Source organism: Trichechus manatus, unplaced genomic scaffold (assembly GCF_000243295.1).
Source record: "Trichechus manatus latirostris isolate Lorelei unplaced genomic scaffold, TriManLat1.0 scaffold00027, whole genome shotgun sequence".
Classification (NCBI taxonomy): Eukaryota; Metazoa; Chordata; class Mammalia; order Sirenia; family Trichechidae; genus Trichechus; species Trichechus manatus.
The window spans coordinates 584164-603299 of record NW_004443963.1 but is presented as its reverse complement, the minus strand read 5'-3'; the positions used below and the strand labels follow the sequence as shown (position 1 = coordinate 603299).

General features: G+C 35.9%; 1 protein-coding gene across 1 annotated transcript in view; it reads left to right on the top strand.

Moving 5' to 3' along the window:
* The window catches only part of BLTP3B (bridge-like lipid transfer protein family member 3B), a 129204-nt gene that overhangs the window by 38518 nt on the left and 71550 nt on the right, over positions 1 to 19136 (top strand). The window contains 6 exon segments of the mRNA XM_004374006.3: positions 4436 to 4598; positions 6662 to 6700; positions 8652 to 8743; positions 15696 to 15885; positions 16674 to 16814; positions 18116 to 18286. Coding sequence (XP_004374063.3) covers positions 4436 to 4598; positions 6662 to 6700; positions 8652 to 8743; positions 15696 to 15885; positions 16674 to 16814; positions 18116 to 18286 — 796 coding nt within the window.

The window sequence follows — 19136 nt, the reverse complement described above, 5'->3', positions numbered from 1 at the left end:
TCTAGCTGTACTGGACTCAGTCTGGTGGAGGCCTTGGTAGCTGTGGTCCATTAGTCCTTTGGACTAATCTTTTCCTTGTATCCTGTTCTCTTCACTCTCCCTTGCTCCCGAAGGGATGAGACCATATAAGATGCTTTTAAGACTAGCTCGTAGCTTGGCCATTTTAAAATCTTATATGGATAAAGCATGATTTTTTGATGTTGTTCTGTTAAAACCATAATAAATGCATTCATCATTTAAATAGAAAGGGAAAAGGAAAAAGAAAACTCAATACCTGTTTTGTAACAAATGCTTTACATATTACCTATTTCCCCCATTTTATAGATAAGTTAATTGAGGATCAGAGAGGTGATACAGACAGTGAGTGGCTAAATAAAAATTTCAACCTGTTTGTGTCTGACTTTAAGACCCATATTGTTGTTAGGTGCTGTTGAGTTGGTTCCAACTCATAGCGACCCTATGTACAACACAATGAAACACTGCCCGGTCCTGCGCCGTCCTCACAGTCATCCTCACAATATGTTTGAGCCCATTGTTGAAGCCACTGTGTCAGTCTATCTTGTTGAGGGTCTTCCTCTTTTTTGCTGACCCTTTACTTTACCAGGCATGGTGTCCTTCTCCAGGGACTGGTTCCTCCTGCTCCACGTCCAAAGTATGTGAGATGACATTTTGCCGTCCTTGCTTCTAATGAGTATTTTGGCTGTACTTCTTGCAAGACAGATTTGTTCATTCTTTTTGCAGTCAATGGTTTATTCAACATTCTTCGCCACCACCGTAATTCAAAGGCATCAGTTCTTCGGTCTTCCTTATTCATTGTCCAGCTTTCACATGCATATGAAGTGATTGAAAATACCTTAGTCCTCAAAGTGACATCTTTGCTTTTGAACACTTGAAAGAGGTCTCTTGCAGCAGATTTGCTCAGTGCTTTACGTCATTTGATTTCTTGACTACTGCTTTCATGGACATTGATGAAGACCCATGCCCTTTGCAAACGTCCTTTTGGTATGAGCTAAATTGAAAATAGAATTTTCTTGTGAATGACATTTTTTAATCTCTTTTTTTTTAAAAACTTTCACTTTCACTCTTGCCAGGCCTGTCGTTTGGGTTTCTGTTGGACTTTTCTGTATAAAAATGACATATGTTCCTTGTCACTTAAACATACAGAAAAGTATAAAGGTGAAGAAATAAATCTAAAATCAAACCAACTATAGGTAGTCAGTCTTGATATTTAAGATTTTGTATTGCATTTTCTAAGTAATTGAAATCATATATAAAAGCATTTCTTTATATAATTGGTAACATATTTCTTGATATGTATGTAAGTACTACTAATGTAACTAAACTGAAAACTCCACAGGGCAGGGATGTTCAGTGTTCTGCTTGCCAGTGTATGTGTCTGGGAAGCAAATCCTTAAATACTTATTGAATGCTCCCTTCTAGCTCTAATATGCTGTCTTGAGGAAGTGGCGGGTTATTTTTTGCTTATCTTTGATTAGGAATGATAGCGTGTCAAACATTAGTGGTGAGTATAATGCAGTGTAGCATCATTGGTGATATACTTTAGGTTCAGTATGAACTTTGTATTTCTCAGTTGATACTCTGAGAAGATATAAGTCCAGATAAAATGTGGTACAAGAAAATCTGGTTTGGAATCCATGGAGAAGCATGCATGTATTGATTGGTATTCTTGTTGACATGTTGTTGTTAGTTGCTGTTGAGTTGATTCTGACTCATGGTGACCCCATGTGTGCAGAGTGGAACTACTCTATAGAGTTTTCAAGGCTACGACCTTTGGGAAGCAGATCGTCAGGACTGTCTTCCGAGGCGCCTCAGGCTGGGTTTGAACCACGAGCTTTTCGACTAGTGTTCAGGTGCTTAACTGTTTATTATCACCCAGGCCAACCCAGTACAGCTAGGTGCTTTAATCTTTAGCTAGATTCCCTAAGTGGTACAAATAGTTAATATACTCAGCTGCTAACTGGAAGGTTGGAGGTTTAAATCCACCCAGAGGTGCCTCAGAAGAAAGGCTTTGTGATCTACTTCCCCAAAAATCATCCATTAAAAACGCCGTGAAGCACAGTTCTACTCTGACACGCATGGGATCTCCATGAGTTGAAATTGACTTGATGGCAACTGGTTATCTTTAAAGAAACATAGAATATTGGTTAATGACTCTTTTGTTAGTCAACAGTTAATTTTGTCACTAGCTTAACTTTTGAAGAAGTACTTGCTGGGTAAAGTTAGCAATTTTTCAATTTTTAGAGTTGTTTTGCGAATTAAATAAAGTAATGTATATGAAGTTACTTTAAAGTAAAACCCATTGCCATTGAGTTGATGCCTGACTCATAGCAACCCTATAGGACAGAGTAGAACTGCCCCATAGGGTTTTCAAGGCTGTAATCTTTAGGGAAGCAGACTGTGACATCTTTCTTCCATGGAGTGGCTGCTGGGTTTGAACCGCCGACGTTTTGGTTAGTAGCTGAGTGCTTAACCACTGTGCCACCAGGGCTCATAAATAATAATGAGCATTATTATTATTAGTTGTGACATTAGACAGATAAGTTTCTCTTTATGTTTGTTCATCTAAAAAGTGAGCTTAAAGTCACTCCCAAGGTTCACTGTTCAGCCGGGGATTGGACAGCCCCATAAAAGAAAATGGGACTAATGAGGCACAGCAGTCTAGGGACAAGGACTAGAAGGCAAGAGGGGCAGCAAAGCTGGTGATAGGGAACCCAGGTTTGAGAGTGGACAGTTTTGACATGTCATGGAGTTGTTAACCATTGTCATAGGGCAATATGTGTACTAACTGTTTAATGAGAAACTATTTGCTCTGTAAACCTTCATCTAAAGTACAAAAAAAAAAAAATTACCTGTGTGAGATCAAATTGACAACAGCCACTCAAAAAGTTTGATGGGAAGCCTAGGGGGTAGTGAGTGTAAAATAATGGTCATGGAGTAATTTGGAAAAGGATAGTGAGAATAGCACAACTGGAACAATGTAATCAATATCACTGAAGTGTACATGTAGAAATTTTTGAAATGGTGTATCTTGGGCTATGTATATTTTCACCAATAAGAAAAGGTCCTCCAAGGTCGAGGAGGGAGAGTGTCGACATGTTGTGGGGTTGTTAACCAGTGCCATAAAACAGTATGTGTACCGACTGTTCAGTGAGAAACTATTTGTTCTGTAAACCTTCATCTAAAGTATAAGAAAAAAAAAATTTTTTTTAAATAAATAAATAAAAAGTGAGCTTAAAAATAGTATTTTCCCTTAACAGGTTATCATGGAAATTAGATGAAGTAGTAATTCATGCATGTAAACAGCCTGGTATATAGTAAACCCTTAAAAAAAATATATACATTTATGTTAACTATTATTAAATTTTTTCAGTCTTTTCCTTAAGTTTAAGAATTTTTAAGTCATTATAGAGAATCTCAGTTCTTTAACGCTGTCAGGGTTCAGTCTCCTTTGTGATTTTTGGCACTTTCATTAAGCAATTTATGCTTCAGTCATATTAACTCCCATAGGAACTATAAATAGCATTTATACAGCTAGTTCAGCATTTTGAATAATTAGTGTTTTCTAGAAAACACCAAAATCAGCTCCTAAATGGAATTGGCATAATCCTCTTCCACAGATACCTGTTAAAACAAGATACGTGTACCGTAATTTATTCTTTGAATGATTTGCATCAGTTTCTAAAGCAGAGAGTCACTGGATGATTCTTAGAAATACTGATGTGCTTTGATTGACATTCTTGGAATGATAAATGGCTGCTGCTGCTAAAGGGTCGCCTCACTTCTTAACCTTCTTTGTAGTTTGAGTAGTAGAATAGGATGTGTCTATTTGTGTGATGTTGCATCTAGTGAAGTGAACAAAATGCAATGGCTTTCAACCATCCTCAGTGCCTGGAAAATAGTGAATACCCACTAAATGTTCATCAAGTTTAAAAGGCAGTAAGAACCAGAGCTTGATTGTATATGGGAATATGATATTCAAATGTGTGCCAAAAAATTATAGGCTGTGTGTAAGAGAACTATGAACAAGAGAGATCAAAAACAAACAAAAATAACAGAACACATTGAAAAACAGGGATTAAAACAGAGCCTGTCACATATTTGAAATAGTTTGAATGCTATTTTTAATACTCTGTATTGCAAGGTTGAAGGAGCCCTGGAGGCGCAGCGGTTAAAGTGCTCAGCTGCTAACCAAAAGGTCATCGGTTCCAACTTACCAGCCTCTCCATGGGAGAAAGATGTGACAGTCTGCTTCTGTAAAGATTTACAGCCTTGAAAACTCTGTAGGGCAGTTCTCTGTCCTGTAGGGTCTCTATGAGTTGAAATTAACTTGACAGCAGTGGGTTTTTATTACAGGAATGAATCTGGGGTACAATATTTGACACTAAAACTAATGTCAATGTATATTCTCTTTCAGATTTACCAAAAATTTATCTCCTGACAAGATAAATCTGAGTACCCTAAAAGGAGAAGGTGAACTGAAGAATTTGGAGTTGGATGAAGAAGTGCTCCAGAATATGTTGGATTTGCCAACATGGCTTGCCATCAACAAAGTTTTTTGTAACAAAGCGTCCATTAGGGTGAGACTTTGAAGACCTTTGGAAAATCTGTGGAAGACCTTTTCTGTTTTCATTTTATCCCTATTTTTCAAAATAAATATTTTGTTTTAGATGATTTTCTAAAGAAACATTTTTATTAATATCATTTGGAAGGAATACCTTTGCATAAGTGGTTGCATGAGTGTGTGCCTTAGATCTTAATTGTTAAGTCCTATGTTTGTTATTAATTTGTTAAATTTAAATTTCATTTCATTAAAATTTAAATAAAATTGCTATTTATTAATTAACTTATTAATAATAGTACCATTGGTCAGCTTGGCATATTTTCACAGATAGTGTTTTTCGTTGGGTTTATTGTCAAACGGGACATCTTAAATTTTGTTGTGAATAAACACTATTTCAAATGAAGACATAAGAACTGATAAGTTATTTCTAACTTTGCACATTATACTTTTATTTGGAATTTTATCCCTTTTTTTTCTTCCTCATTTTGAGGATTTTTTAAATTTCCTATTTTTCATTTACTCTAATGACTTTTATTTCATTTGAGGTGTGAATCAGTTCTACTCAGAGCTGTTTGATAATTTTTCAACTTCATGTGATCTCTCAAAGCCTCATTTAGGAATCTTGTTAGATTCAGGTAAAGGGAAGAATTCTTGGATTCTTCATATTATTTCTTCTCCTTATTATTATTATTCTTAAATATTATAACATATTATTCCTGTTTATTTTTGTCTGTAATAATATGTTGGTTTGTATTACTTCTTGCCCTTATAAACCAGGTTTAGTTTGAGAGTATATTCATTAGAAATACTGCATGCTAATTTGTTTCATAAAATTTGAAAAAAAAATTAAAATTTGGACTCCAAAGAAAAGAATGTGAAAAGATACCTATACCTTTGATGGCAAGATAAGTAGATTGCCTTAGGGAAGGTCATTTTTAATTCTTGTCCTATCCACCATGAACCCACACGTCTACAAAGACGTGACGTTTTTAGTGCTGGGTATGTTTGATTATGATATATTTGATGTTGCCTACATTTTACATTAATGGCCTCATTTTTGTATTTGTGTTTATGCAAAAAGATTGATCAGAATTATAGGATGAAACAAATTGTTAAGTCAGTAGAATGCTGATAATGCTTTTCTGGGAAGTCTTAATTTAAATTGCGGATTTAAAATGATTCGAAGATTGGGGAACAAAGATATTTAAAGGAATCTGTAGTTTCTATTGGAAACGCTGGTGGCGTAATGGTTGAGAGCTACAGCTGCTAAACAAAATGTCGGCAGTTTGAATCCACCAGGCACTCCTTGGAAACTGTATGGTGCAGTTCTGCTCTGTCCTGTAGGGTCGCTATGAGTTGGAATTGACTCGACGACAATGAGTTTGGTTTGTTTTTTTTGGTATTTCCTATTTGAAAGGATGGCTAAGAAAATGCAACTAGTAATATTCTTTTAGAGAACAGGTGCGGTTTGTTTTTTTTGTTTTTTTTTTTTTTGGTAGTTCCTATTTGAAAGGATGGCTAAGAAAATGCAACTAGTAATATTTTTTTAGAGAACAGGTGCATCGATTTCAAAAATATGAATGAAGTGCTCATTTTACTATTTTGCAATTTAAGAAAAACAGTTATCATATAATTTGGTATGTCTAGCACTATATAAAAGAGCCCTGGTGGTGCAGTGGTTACGCGCTCAGCTGCTAATGGCTGTTCAAACCTACCAGTGGCTTCACAGGAGAAAAGACCTGGTGATCTGTTCCCTTGAAATTACAGCCTAGGAAACTATATGGAGCAGTTTCTAGGTGCCACAAATGGTTAAGCACTGGATTACTAGCCAAAAGATTGGTGTGAACCCACCTAGACACACCTTGGAAGACAAGCCTGGCAACCTGCTTCCAAAAAGTAACAGCCTTGAAAACCATATGGGGCAGTACCTCTCTACATTTATGGGGTTGACATGAGTTGGAATCGACTTGGCAGCAACTAACAGAAACACCATCATCACTATATAAAGAGAACATCAGTGTTGATTCAGTTTTACATTTTTTTTTTAATGATTGATTTTAAAGAATTTTTTTTTCCTAGATCCCATGGACTAAACTGAAAACACATCCCATCGCTTTGGTGAGTTTTGAAATAGCTCAAGAAATAAACATTTATATATACATAATATCTAACTACTATATTTTCTTGGCCTTTCCACTAATTATTTTTCATTTTATTTTGATGGGACTTAGATTTCTTAGTTCTTAAGTGACGAGTTTGAACTTTAAAATGGGAGAGTCTTTAAAGTTTTTCAGGACTAGAAGAGTATGTTCTAAGTTGGTTATATTTTATTGCATCATTTAACTCTTTACCATGGGGTTCTTTCTTTTTAATAACATTTGATCCAGACTTCTCTGCTCTACTGATTTAGTAAATTATATAATGTGTCCTTTAATATGCTTTGCTTTTTAAGGAAAATTGAATAAAATTGATCACTTGTTCATTTATTTATTTATTCCTTCCACAAAAATTTGTTGAGCACCTGCTCTGTGCCATGAGGGAATTTATGTTTTTATATTTTAACTAAGGAGACTGACAGTGAATAAATAAACAGATAAAATAGTTGCAGACAATAATAAATGCTATAAATAAAGTCAGGAATGAGAATAACTGGAGTTGTGTTAGTACTAGCTACTATCTTAGTTACCTAGTGCTACCTTAAGACAAATACCACAAGTGAGTGGCTTTAAAGAACAGAAATTTATTTTCTCATAGTTCTGTAGGCTAAAAGTCCAAATCAGGGTCTTAGCTGTGTCGATTTCTTCCTTGTCAGTCGCCCCAGGTGTTCCTTGGTTTCTTAATGATCCTCACATAGTACCTCCCCATGTGTGTGTCTGTGTGTCTGTCTGTGTGTCTGTGTGTCTGTCTGTCTGTCTGTCTGTCTGTCTGTCTCTGTACCCACTCCTCACTTGTTGACATGGTTAGGTTCCAAAGACCAGGTCGTTATGCAGAATCGGCATTGTGCGAAAATCTGGGTTATGTGAAAATGGAGGATGACCATATCAGGTCACAGAAATGGAGGACGACTACATCATTACGTAACTGCCAAATTGCATCATTACATAATTGCCAAGTTACATCATTTTATAACTGCCAGACCACTGAGAATCATGACCCAGCCAAGTTGACACATAACTATCTTAACCATCACAGCCAGTGTTACTCTCACCTCACACCTCGGCGTTTGTTACTGCCAAATGTATGTTGTTAATGTGCAAAATAATCAGATAAATTTTTTACTTTTGATTTTATAGTTTTTTTACTATTGTCATAAATGCAAAATATTGGATAACGAGATAGTAAATGAGGAGTAGGTGTAATTTGTTCTATTTATAACTCTGAAGTGATTAGGTGTAGAACCCACCCTACTTGGGTATGATTTAATTAGCACAACAAAACCCTATTTCCAAGCAGGATTATATCCATAGATATAGGGGTTAGGATTCCAACACTTATTTTGGGGAATACAGTTAAATCCATAACAGCTACTTAAGGAGTTTAGGTCTTTCTTCAAGAAAAAAATGTTCCCCTGAGAAAGAACTTTTTCGATTATGTGAGTATTTATTTTGTCATATTTCCTGCCTATTTAATATTTTTCATAGTGATGTCTCATCTCAGGACTTAAATTGGGATAAGCTTTTTGGGAACTGTTCAGTCTTATCTATTAATATATAATCTTTATTTATCAGTTAATAATATAATTTGTTCTGGGATTAAAGATTGCACTTCCCTAAAATCTGATGATTCCCAAGCCTTACATGGCTACTTCTTACAGTTTTTTTTCTTTCATACTCATGTGTTGTACACAGCTTTTCTATCAGATAGAAAGTGCTTTGAGAAAGGACAGAGCACATTATTTTCTTTTTTGGTGTTTGTTTTTTAGACCTTTAGAGAAATACTTAAAATGACTCTGTTCACTTGCTGTTTAATTTGCTTCTAAAGAAATGAAACAGAAAATAATCGTAAGTAATATTTTCATAACATAGATAAAGATATCTAATTGTTTATATTTTTAATGTATTTTTATTAGTCCCTGGATAAAGTAATAATGGAAATGAGTACATGTGAAGAACCACGAGCCCCTAATGGCCCATCACCCATTGCAACTGCTTCAGGACAAAGGTAAGCTATTTCCATTGATCTGTAGGAGTGACAGATCTGTAGTCTGCTCTGTTATCTGCATTAATAGGACATAAAGAAAATCCCCTAACCTCAAAGGCTCTCTCTTTTCAGTCATTTCTCCCATTTAAAAAAAAAAAAATTTTTTTTTTTTTAATATAACAAAGCAGAGGTTTATTTCTCACATAAAGTCAATATGTAGCTGAGAGTGGGGGCTAAGGGGTTAAACCTCTCTCCAGATGATCATGGCTTCTGCCACCTTCAACATGGAGCCTCCGAGGTAGCCCTAGGTTTTGACCCCAGCTAGCAAATGGGAAAAGAGAGAGAGGATGACCTATAGGAGTTTTTTATGATTCAGGCCTGGAAGTGAAACTGGAAGTGAAACACATCAATCCAACACACTTACTGCAAGAACGACTGAGAAACATGATGTCCTTCCAGCCTCCAGTCTCTCTTCTCTCTGATCTTTCTTTGCAGTGCATCCAAGTACCTGACATACATTCTTGTACATAAACCCTCTGCCTGACCTATGAGACGCTTCACATCTGGCTCCTGCCAACTGTTTGTCTTCATTTATTGCCCTCTCCCACATAAACAGTATGTCACAAACTACTCCCTATTTCCTAGATACACAGTACCTTCTTGTGTCTGTAGGTCAGGGCCAACAAACTTATTCTGTAAAGGCCCAGATAATAAACAGTTTAGGCTTTGCAAGCCATTGGATCTCTGTCACAGTTGTTCAGCTCTGTTCTTGAAGTGTGCAATGGAATAGATAATAAGTAAACAAATGGATATAACTAACTTCCAATAAAACTTTATGTATAAAAACAGGTGGTGAGTGGATTTGGTCATGGCCTGTAGTTTGCTGACCTGCTCTATTTTTTTTTTTAATTTTTGGTGAAAATATACACAACAAAACATACACCTGTTTACCAATTTTTACATGTACAGTTCATTAACAGTAGTTAGATTCTTCACATTTTGTCACCATTGTCACTATTTCTGCCCGTATTGTTTCACTACCATTACTTTGTGCCTCTTAAAGTTCTCATCTGTACTTTAGAGTTACTGTTAATCACTTCAGTCTCAAATCGGTAATTCTTTAGTAGGGTGCAGTGCTGAAGACAGACATTATTTATTGAGCTAAGTCGTTGTTTAGTTTAAAGATGACTTCATGGGATAGTTTCAGCTCAAGTTTCAGAAGTTGTTTCCAGGCAATAGATTCAGGTCCCATTAAATATTTTACAATTTTAGTTTTTTACAAGTTGCAAAAATAGCGGATTTGATTTTTAGCTTCTCTTGTGCATCTTGCTTTTCATGCTCTTAAATGGTATCAATTAGCCAAAGGCAGTGTAGCAGCAGAAGATGGAAGCAGAAGAGCTTAGGTATTCTTTAAATCAGCCTCTAAATAGTTTTTTTGCATTATCACTTTCTGTGCATCGATAGAACTTTTATGACTCTTATGACTTAAGTTGATGTCTTAATAAATTATAAACCTTTTGGATTACTCTAAGATTCACTAAATATAAAATGTTCTCACTTTACACAGTAAATATACACAGACTGGATTAGGATAGATAAAAAATCACATGCTAATAAGTAGAAGCACGGGAGCTGCTTCATAAAGTCTTCTTGAAAAGTTCGAATAGTCCTTTAAAAATAAAATTGCCTGTTTATTTTTGCATGCAATAAATCGTTTCCTTAAAACGAGATTTCTGCATTATTTTTGGATTGTGCAACTATTCACAGTAGAATGTTCATGTAGTTTTTAATGTGACTGGTGCCTCGTCAAGTGGCACAGCATGGCACACCTGGACATCTAATGTGTTCTAATGCTAACCAAAAGATCGGCAGTTCAGTCCACCAGCTGCTCCTTGGAAACCCTATGGGGCAGTTCTCCTCTGTCCTATAGGGTTGCTATGAGTCAGAATCGACTCCACAGCAACAGGTTTGGGATTTTTGGTTTAGGTGCTGTGTAAAACAGTAAAACTCCTCTTGAGGGTGAATACACACACTCACACCCTCCTTCTCGTTCACAAAGATTGGACCATCTTTGTATTACTGTATTCTATGAGAATGCCTACAGTCTGATCAATGGCTTTCCGTATGGGAATCTAAGGTGATCCGTTCCATTGCTAAAAATTGACTGAATGCTAGATTTATCAGATGTACAATTTGTATTTGGACTACAGGTAACAATGACTGGAAAAAGAGCTTTCAGATGAACTCCTTTGCAGTTCATTTATTATCTAGCAACTTGAGATTTTAAAGTTTAGATTATGATTCCAGGTTTGATAGCATGGATTGGAGCGTTTGGTCTTTAGAGTGGCTAAAATTCTTGCCTTTGAATTGTGGTGTTGGCAAAGAGTATTGAATATACCATGGACTGCCCGAAGAACAAACAAATCTATCTTGGAAGAAGTATAGCCAGAATACTCCTTAGAAGCAAGGATGACAAGACTTCATCTCACGTGCTTTGGACATGTTATCAGGAGGGCCACTTCCTGGATAACGACATCATACTTGGTAAAGTAGAGGGTCAGCGAAAAAGAGGAAGACCCTCAACGAGATGGATCGACACAGTGGCTGCAACGATGGGCTCAAGCATAACAACGATTATGAGGATGGCGCAGGACCAGGCGGTGTTTCATTCTGTTTTACATAGGGTTGCTATGAGTTGGAACTGACTCCATGGCACCTAACAACAACAGAATCAAAAAGAATTGGAGAAGAAGTAGAGATGCTTTTAAGATTATTGAAAGAGGAAAAGAAAACCAGGGAAATTGGTATTAAGGAAAGTTATTTTTATAAGTGTGGCAGAGATGAGCCATTTTATCAATGTGGGCAGAGTATAGTTGGTAATATTCACCCTAATTCATGTTTTCATACTGGCAATAAGTTTTATAATTTTGGCTTTGTAATCGTATGATGATAATCTTTGTATTTTGAAATGGCAGTATAGTTAATCTATTTCAGTGTTCTCCAGCCTCACTTGATTGTTAACAATCATTTAGGGTACTTATTAAATCTACAGATTCTTTTAGGCCCCTTTCTCTTAAAATTGTGATTCAGTAGGTCTGGAATGGGGATCAGGAATAAGTATTTTTAATAAATGTCCTACATGACTCTTTCTAGTCATACAACTTAGGGAAACACTCATCTATTTGATGTATTTTCTAACTAAAATTTGAAAATAGAGAGAAATTAACAGACTGGCTATTTAGGCAGTTCCTGTGGGCTGACAGTGCTTCCACAGATTAATGGTCTAAAAAAACCAAATCCAAACCATTGCCATTGGATCAATTCCAACTCATAGCAACCCTGTAGGACAGAGTAGAACTGCCCCATAGGGTTTCCAAGAAGCGGCTGGTGGATTCGAACTGCTGACCTTTTGGTTAGTAGCCAAGCTCTTAACCACATTAATGGTCTAAAACCCAAAAACCAAACCCGTTGTCATCAGTGGATTCCAACTCATAGCAACCCTATAGGACAAAGTAGAACTGTCCCATAGGATTTCCAAGGAACGGCTGTTGGATTTGAACTGCTGACCTTTTGGTTAGCCACCGAGCTCTTAACCACTTCGCCACCAGGGCCCCATTCATGGTCTAGTAAACATAGCATAAATTCAGAAATATGATTTTATCACTTCACATGAAGTAAATAAAGATCTATGTGAAGATTAATCAAACTTAGAAACACTTATTTGTAAACTAAAATTCCAGCTTTTTAATTTACCATGGACACTGTAACCAGAAAAATGTAGACTTTAGTCATTGATTCAGGCTGCCATCTTCTGACAGTAGGTACGCCAGTATGGACTGTAACATTTTTTTTTTCATGTGCATAGAATTAGAACAGAGGGTTGGATGTTCCAAAGGTTGTTCCAGTATAATTATTACAAAGATATCTTTCCTACTCTGGGAATATATCTATCTAAATGACCAATATTTGTCCTTAGGATTAAAGTAACTGCTCCCTAAGACATTGATGAGTTCTTGCTCCTCAGTTCTTAGTTTTCTAAACTCACAGTAGACTACCACCTCTTTTTATAAAGAATTACCTCAGGCCTGCTGAGTACTATTTAAGGTACTACACATAACGTTTCACTTAAGGACCAGAGCACCCTTTTGAGGCAAGTATTATTTCCATTTTATAAATGAGGGAATTGAGGCTCAGAGATTTTAAATTGTTTATTAATAATAATATATTACTATTAGGAATTATGTGGAGCCTTGGTGGCTCAGTGGTTAAGACCTCAGCTGCTAACCAAAAGATCAGCAGTTGAAATCTACCAGCTGCTCCTTCAGGGAAGTTCTACTTTGTCCTATACAGTTGCTATGAGTTGGAATCCATTCGATGGCAGTGAGTTTGGTTTTGTTTGGTATTAGTCATCATGAATAATAATTATGTCTTCTAAAGTCTCGTAGGTCAAGCAATGGACTATTTGGTTTATATACATTATTTCATGTAATCCACTTAATAACTCGAAAGTATTACTTGGTTTAAAAGGTTAGAAAGGTTAAGTAATTTACTCATTAAATGAATAATTTCTATGATAAGGATCACACACAAAGCTGGTTCCTGTGAGGCGAAGGTAACGTTGTCCCAAATGTCCAGCCTTTCCAAACTGCTGTACCACTCCATCATCTCTCACATCAGCTACTCCCTCTCTCCTCAGTACTCCCTCCTGTCTTTGCATTTCCTAATTCCCTGCAATGTCTCACAGAACTCACAAACCCTATAAAGAAAACGGCTCACGCAGTTGAGGAGGCTGGCAAGTCCCAAATCCGTGGGTCACATATAGGCTTCTCCCGACCCACCTGGGTTCAGGGGCTGATGAACCCAAACCAGCAGTTCAGACCACAGGCTGCTGGCTCACAAGGCTGCAGACGCTGGCGAATCCCAGAATTGGCAGGTCAGACAGCAGGCCTCTGGTTCAAGTCCCAGGAACCAGAGGTCAATCAATCATGAACGAGACACAGGATCCAGATGCAGAGAGAAAGAGCCTCGCCAGGACACAGACATATTTCTTAGATGCAGGCCACACCCCAGGAAAGGGCGTAACTTTAGAAAGGGTGGGACTTGAGTCACGCCATCCTGCAAGGCTGAGACCCAAAACACACTGTACACCAATCCTGCGTCATCAACATGTAGAGGTCAGGATCCACAGCACATAAAATGGAGGACAATCCTACAATCATGGCCTAGTCAATTTTACACATAACTCCAACCATCACCAGTTCCATATACCTTATTTGTATAGTCCCACTCAGTCCTTGTGTGTGAGTCACAGAGACCATGGCCAGAAGGGCTGTATTAAGTAATTTATTGCACAGTACTCGTTCATTAAGATAGTAAATTAAGATGAGCAGCAGCAGGTGTAGGTAAGGTTAGTGAATGATGGGTAAAGATGATTAGTTCACTTTTAGACATTTTGGGTTTGAAATGTGTGAAGGGCAGCCAGCTGCAGAGGTCTGGTGGACAGTTGAAGTTTTTACAGTCTGAAATTTCAGCGAAAGATCTCTATCAGAGACAGTGATTTAGGAATAATGGGCATATTGATGATAATTGAATTAATCTCCCGATTGGGCAAAACTTTCTCCACCTTTCCTGCCAAAATATATTGATAGTTTATATTCTAGTCATACTACACTACTCATCATTCTCTAAACGTGACTTCTCCTTACTGCCTCTCTCTGCCTTTGCTTATGTTATTCTCTATTCTAAGATTTCCCATGCTTCTCATCTCTCCCTGTTGAAAGTTCATCCTTCTTTACTAGGTGTATTTCTCCCTAATTATAAGCAATTTCTTCCTCTCTTCACCGAGTACACGGTTGGTTCTTTTTTAAAGCACTAAGTTACAGACTACTTCATGTTATAGTTGCTAGGATATGTGTTTTTTCCCTTCCCAAGTAACTTGTAAGCCCTCTGTCTTAATTATCTAGTGCTGCTATAACAGAAATACCATCAGTATTTAACAAACAGAAGTTTGTTCTCTCACAGTCTAGGAGGATAGAAGTCCAAATTCAGGGTGGCAGCTCCTGGGGAAGGCTTTCTCTTTCCCTCTCTGTCAGTTCTAGGGGAAGGTCCTTGTCATCAGTCGTCCCCTAGTCTAAGAGCTTCTCAGCGCAGGTTCCCCAGGTCCAAAGGACACACTCCCCTCCTGGTTCTTCATTCTTGGTGGCACGAGGTCCCTTTCCTCTCTGCTTGATTCTCTTTTTTATGTCTCAAAAGAGATTGACTCAAGATACACCCTAATCCTGTAGATTGAGTTTTGCTTCATTAACATAACTGCCTCTAATCCTGCCTCATTAACATCATAGAAATTAGAATTTACAACACATGAGATAATCAAGCACCTCACATCACAAAATGGTGGGCAACCACATGATAACTGAGAATCATGGCCTAGCCAAGTTGACACACATTTTTGGGGAACACAGTTCAATCATGACACCCTTTAATGCTGCAACTAAATTTTGACTTGCCTTATGTCCCATCGTCATTCCCATGGTAGATACTCAATATTTTTTAATTGAAGTATAGGATGTGAAAATTTTCTAACTTATTCCTGAATTATCAGCATATATCCCAGTTGGACTGTATAGTCTTTTTTATATGGGGAATTTAGCTCTGTTAATTACTTATCGATACTAGTGGTTTAGACTAATGCTTTTTTAAAGTAATCAACTTGATTTTAATAGTTTAGAGAGTAACCTACAGTTTTTCAATCGTTTATCGTTTTGAGAATAACATTTTTATTACTTACATGTGACTACTATATTATTGTTTTAACAAAAATTGTGTCCTTTTTTAAATAAAAATATACACTATTATTACACTATTATGCCAGATTATGGGTATTTGTGTGAAAATATTAAGTGATTTTTCCTCTTTTAATGTTTTTTTTTTTTTAATTGAGTGCATTATATTTTGTTTTGCTTTGTTTTTCCAGTGAATATGGCTTTGCCGAAAAAGTAGTCGAGGGTATTACTGTTTCTGTAAATTCCATTGTCATCCGAATTGGAGCAAAAGCCTTTAACGCATCTTTTGAACTTTCCCAGCTTCGGATATATAGTGTAAATGCACACTGGGAACATGGAGATTTAAGATTTACTCGTATTCAAGATCCACAGAGAGGAGAGGTAAAGATTCTTTTCTTTTTTTTTTATATCCTTTAAAAATATTTTAAGCACCGCCCCCCCCTCCCCCCCCCGCAAAGAAAAAAAAACTGTTGCCATCAAGTCGATTCCGACTCATAGCAACCCTACAGGACAGAGTAGAACTGCCCCATAGGGTTTCCAAGGAATGGCTGCTAGATTCGAACTGCCGACCTTTTGGTTAGCAGTCAAATGCTCAACCACTGCGCCACCAGGGCTCCAAAAATGTTTTAGTCAGTGATAAACAGGACATTTAAAATAATCACTTCTTATAGTTGCCAGATTCACATAGTACTAAATTTATCCTTCTTGCTGTTTAACCATACTTTTCTCCGTATTATTCTTAATCATTTAATTATAAAATGTGCATATTTTAATTTTTTTTACTATAATCTTTCAGTGTATAGAATTAATGAGCTCTGTTTTACCTTCTCAGCCATTTAGAATTAAATTTTAAATTAAAAAAACTGGAATATGTTATTTAAATTCTCGGTCACCGCATTCAAATACTCTTGTACTTTATATTAATTAAATTACTTACTTAGAATAAAAATATTATCAGCTTTGCAGATGACAAATGTAATTATGAAAATGTATTACTGAATTTTATGTAAATATACATTTAAAAAAAATAAAAGCATGGTGAATACATCTAGGGTGTCATATGAAAATTAGTTGAGATTCATTTTTATTTCCCTTATTGTTTTTACAGATGTACATTTTTATCATTCTGTTTTGCATAAATAAATGAAGCTACTCTGTGCTTTCTTTAGGTTTTGACATTTAAAGAAATTAACTGGCAGATGATTCGAATAGAGGCAGATGCTACTCAAAGTTCGCATCTTGAAATTCTGTGTGCTCCTGTTCGATTAATAACCAATCAATCAAAAATCAGAGTCACGCTAAAAAGAAGAGTAAGTAACAGGGTTACTCTTTTTATTTATGTGGTAACTATTGGAATTGACAGGAAATTTTAAATAATTCTTAGGTGAGATGTTGGCATGCTTATTGTGGTTAGCTGCCATTGAGTCAGCTCTGACTCATGGAAACCATATATGTAACAGAACAAAATGTTGCCCAGTCCTGCACCATCTCCATGATCTTTGATTAGCATGCTCAAACCAAAAAAACCAAGCCCCTTGCCACTGAGTTGATTCCTACTCATAATGACCCTATAGGTCAGAGTGGAATTGCCCCATAGAGTTTTCAAGCAGCAGCTGGTGAATTCAAACTGCTGACCTTTTGTTTAGCAGTTGAGCTCTTAACCACTGCATCACTGAGCTGGATTAGAATGCTACCAGTGGCATATTACAACAATTCAAAGTAAAGGGGGATATAGTGCTTCAAGCAATATTTGTAGAAATCCACTGTAATTATAACATTCCTCTGTCTTCTCAATTTAGTATCTAGATTTTTCAGAGATTTTTATATTTGATGAATATGTTTCTCAGTTGCTGAATATTTGTTGAACATTAATTGCCTTGATTAATTAAGACAATTTTCATTTCTCCTATGGAGTCTTGCTTGGGGTAAACAGTAAAGCCTTCATTGTTGATAAGCAAAATGATTAGCTTGGGAGGTTATTAAGGTATGACTGGTAATTTAGATAAATAGGAAAGATAGTTACTTAAGGATTTCATAATTTTCTGTGAAGGATTTGTCAGAAGTTGAGCATCCACTGTGGTTTGTGATGAACTTGATTGAGGAAATGATGAATTTTTTTAAAATCATGTCTCAATTAAAAGTCTTAACAATATGTTTTGTAGCACTAGATACAAATAACTATACTGATTTAAACTTAAAAAAATTTTTTTAGAGGATAGCACTTAACACAGATATTCTGAAATGTAAAATGTGGTTCAAATAGCATTTCAGTTTGTAATTAATCTTAATTTCCTTTTATCTACTAGAATTAGGTGGATTAATAAAGGAAATTATATGATTTATTAACTATAAATGCAAAATTAAATTATATGGTACTTATTTATGTAAGTGCTGTATAACTTACTACCAGTTATAGTACAAGGAATTGGTCTTTTTCCCACTGTATCTCTAGTACTAGGAGTTATTCCTCACATGTTACAGGAATGAAGTAAATACTTGTTGAAGGAAGGACCCATATTTAATTCCGTTAAATTTTTTTAAGCTTTTTTTATACAAGTGCGTTGTAAATTTAATTTCTTGGTTTAATTTTATAAATGATTTTTCCTGACAGTTAAAGGACTGCAATGTCATAGCAACAAAATTAGTTCTAATATTGGATGACTTATTATGGGTTTTAACGGATTCGCAGTTGAAGGCCATGGTACAATATGCAAAATCTCTTAGTGAAGCAATAGAAAAATCAACAGAACAAAGGAAGAGTATGGCTCCTGAACCTACACAGGTATGCTGTTAACAGGAGAAAAAAAAAAACAGAACTTATTTTACGTGTAGTTTTTAAAAAAATCAGAATGGTTCATTGGTATTTTCTTTATGTGAAGTAGATTGTATGACTTTGAGTCCAAGGATCTCCTTTATCTAGATATCTTACGACAGAATTTTATATACATAGTATCTATATGAAAACATATATTAAATGTGTTTGTATCTATATAGTGCTTATTTTGTTTGGAGCTGTGTATTAGTGCTGTAGTTAATAATGATATAAAAGTATTTGATGTTATAAAACCTCTTTTTAGAAAGTTTAAAAAATACAATTTTAAAACTACCGTATCAAAGGTAGAAAGGAGACAAAAACCTGAGTAAGTACAGGTAAGGGAGGCAGTGGGAGAATTAATAGTGCAGAAAACTAAGGCTGTGGGCAAGTGCTGAAGTTGAACACTAAAGTGCTGTTAGAGTTCTCATGGCTAGGGCAAAAAGAGGAGCAGCATAATGAGCTACTTAATAGTCATTTTTTAAAAAATTAGAAGCATTACATTACTAGTTTGTTTGAAGAGAAAATGGTTTTTTAGTCTTTCCAAATACTAAACTTTGAGATTTTAATATGAAGATCTTTTAAGAAGGGGCATTGAAAATCGCAGTGAGTGGTGTCTTTGATAACAATTTTATAAAAAAGCACAAATGAATTTTTATATTTATTTTATCTACCCCTGATAAAAACTTAAGGGATATTGTGAAATTGTATTTCTATGAAGGTGTTTCTTTGCAAGCAAATAATATATCCCAGGTATAAAGTGGGAATGTGGGGGACTATAGAAGCACAGGGAAGTTTTTTTTTTTTTTTTTTTTTTTTT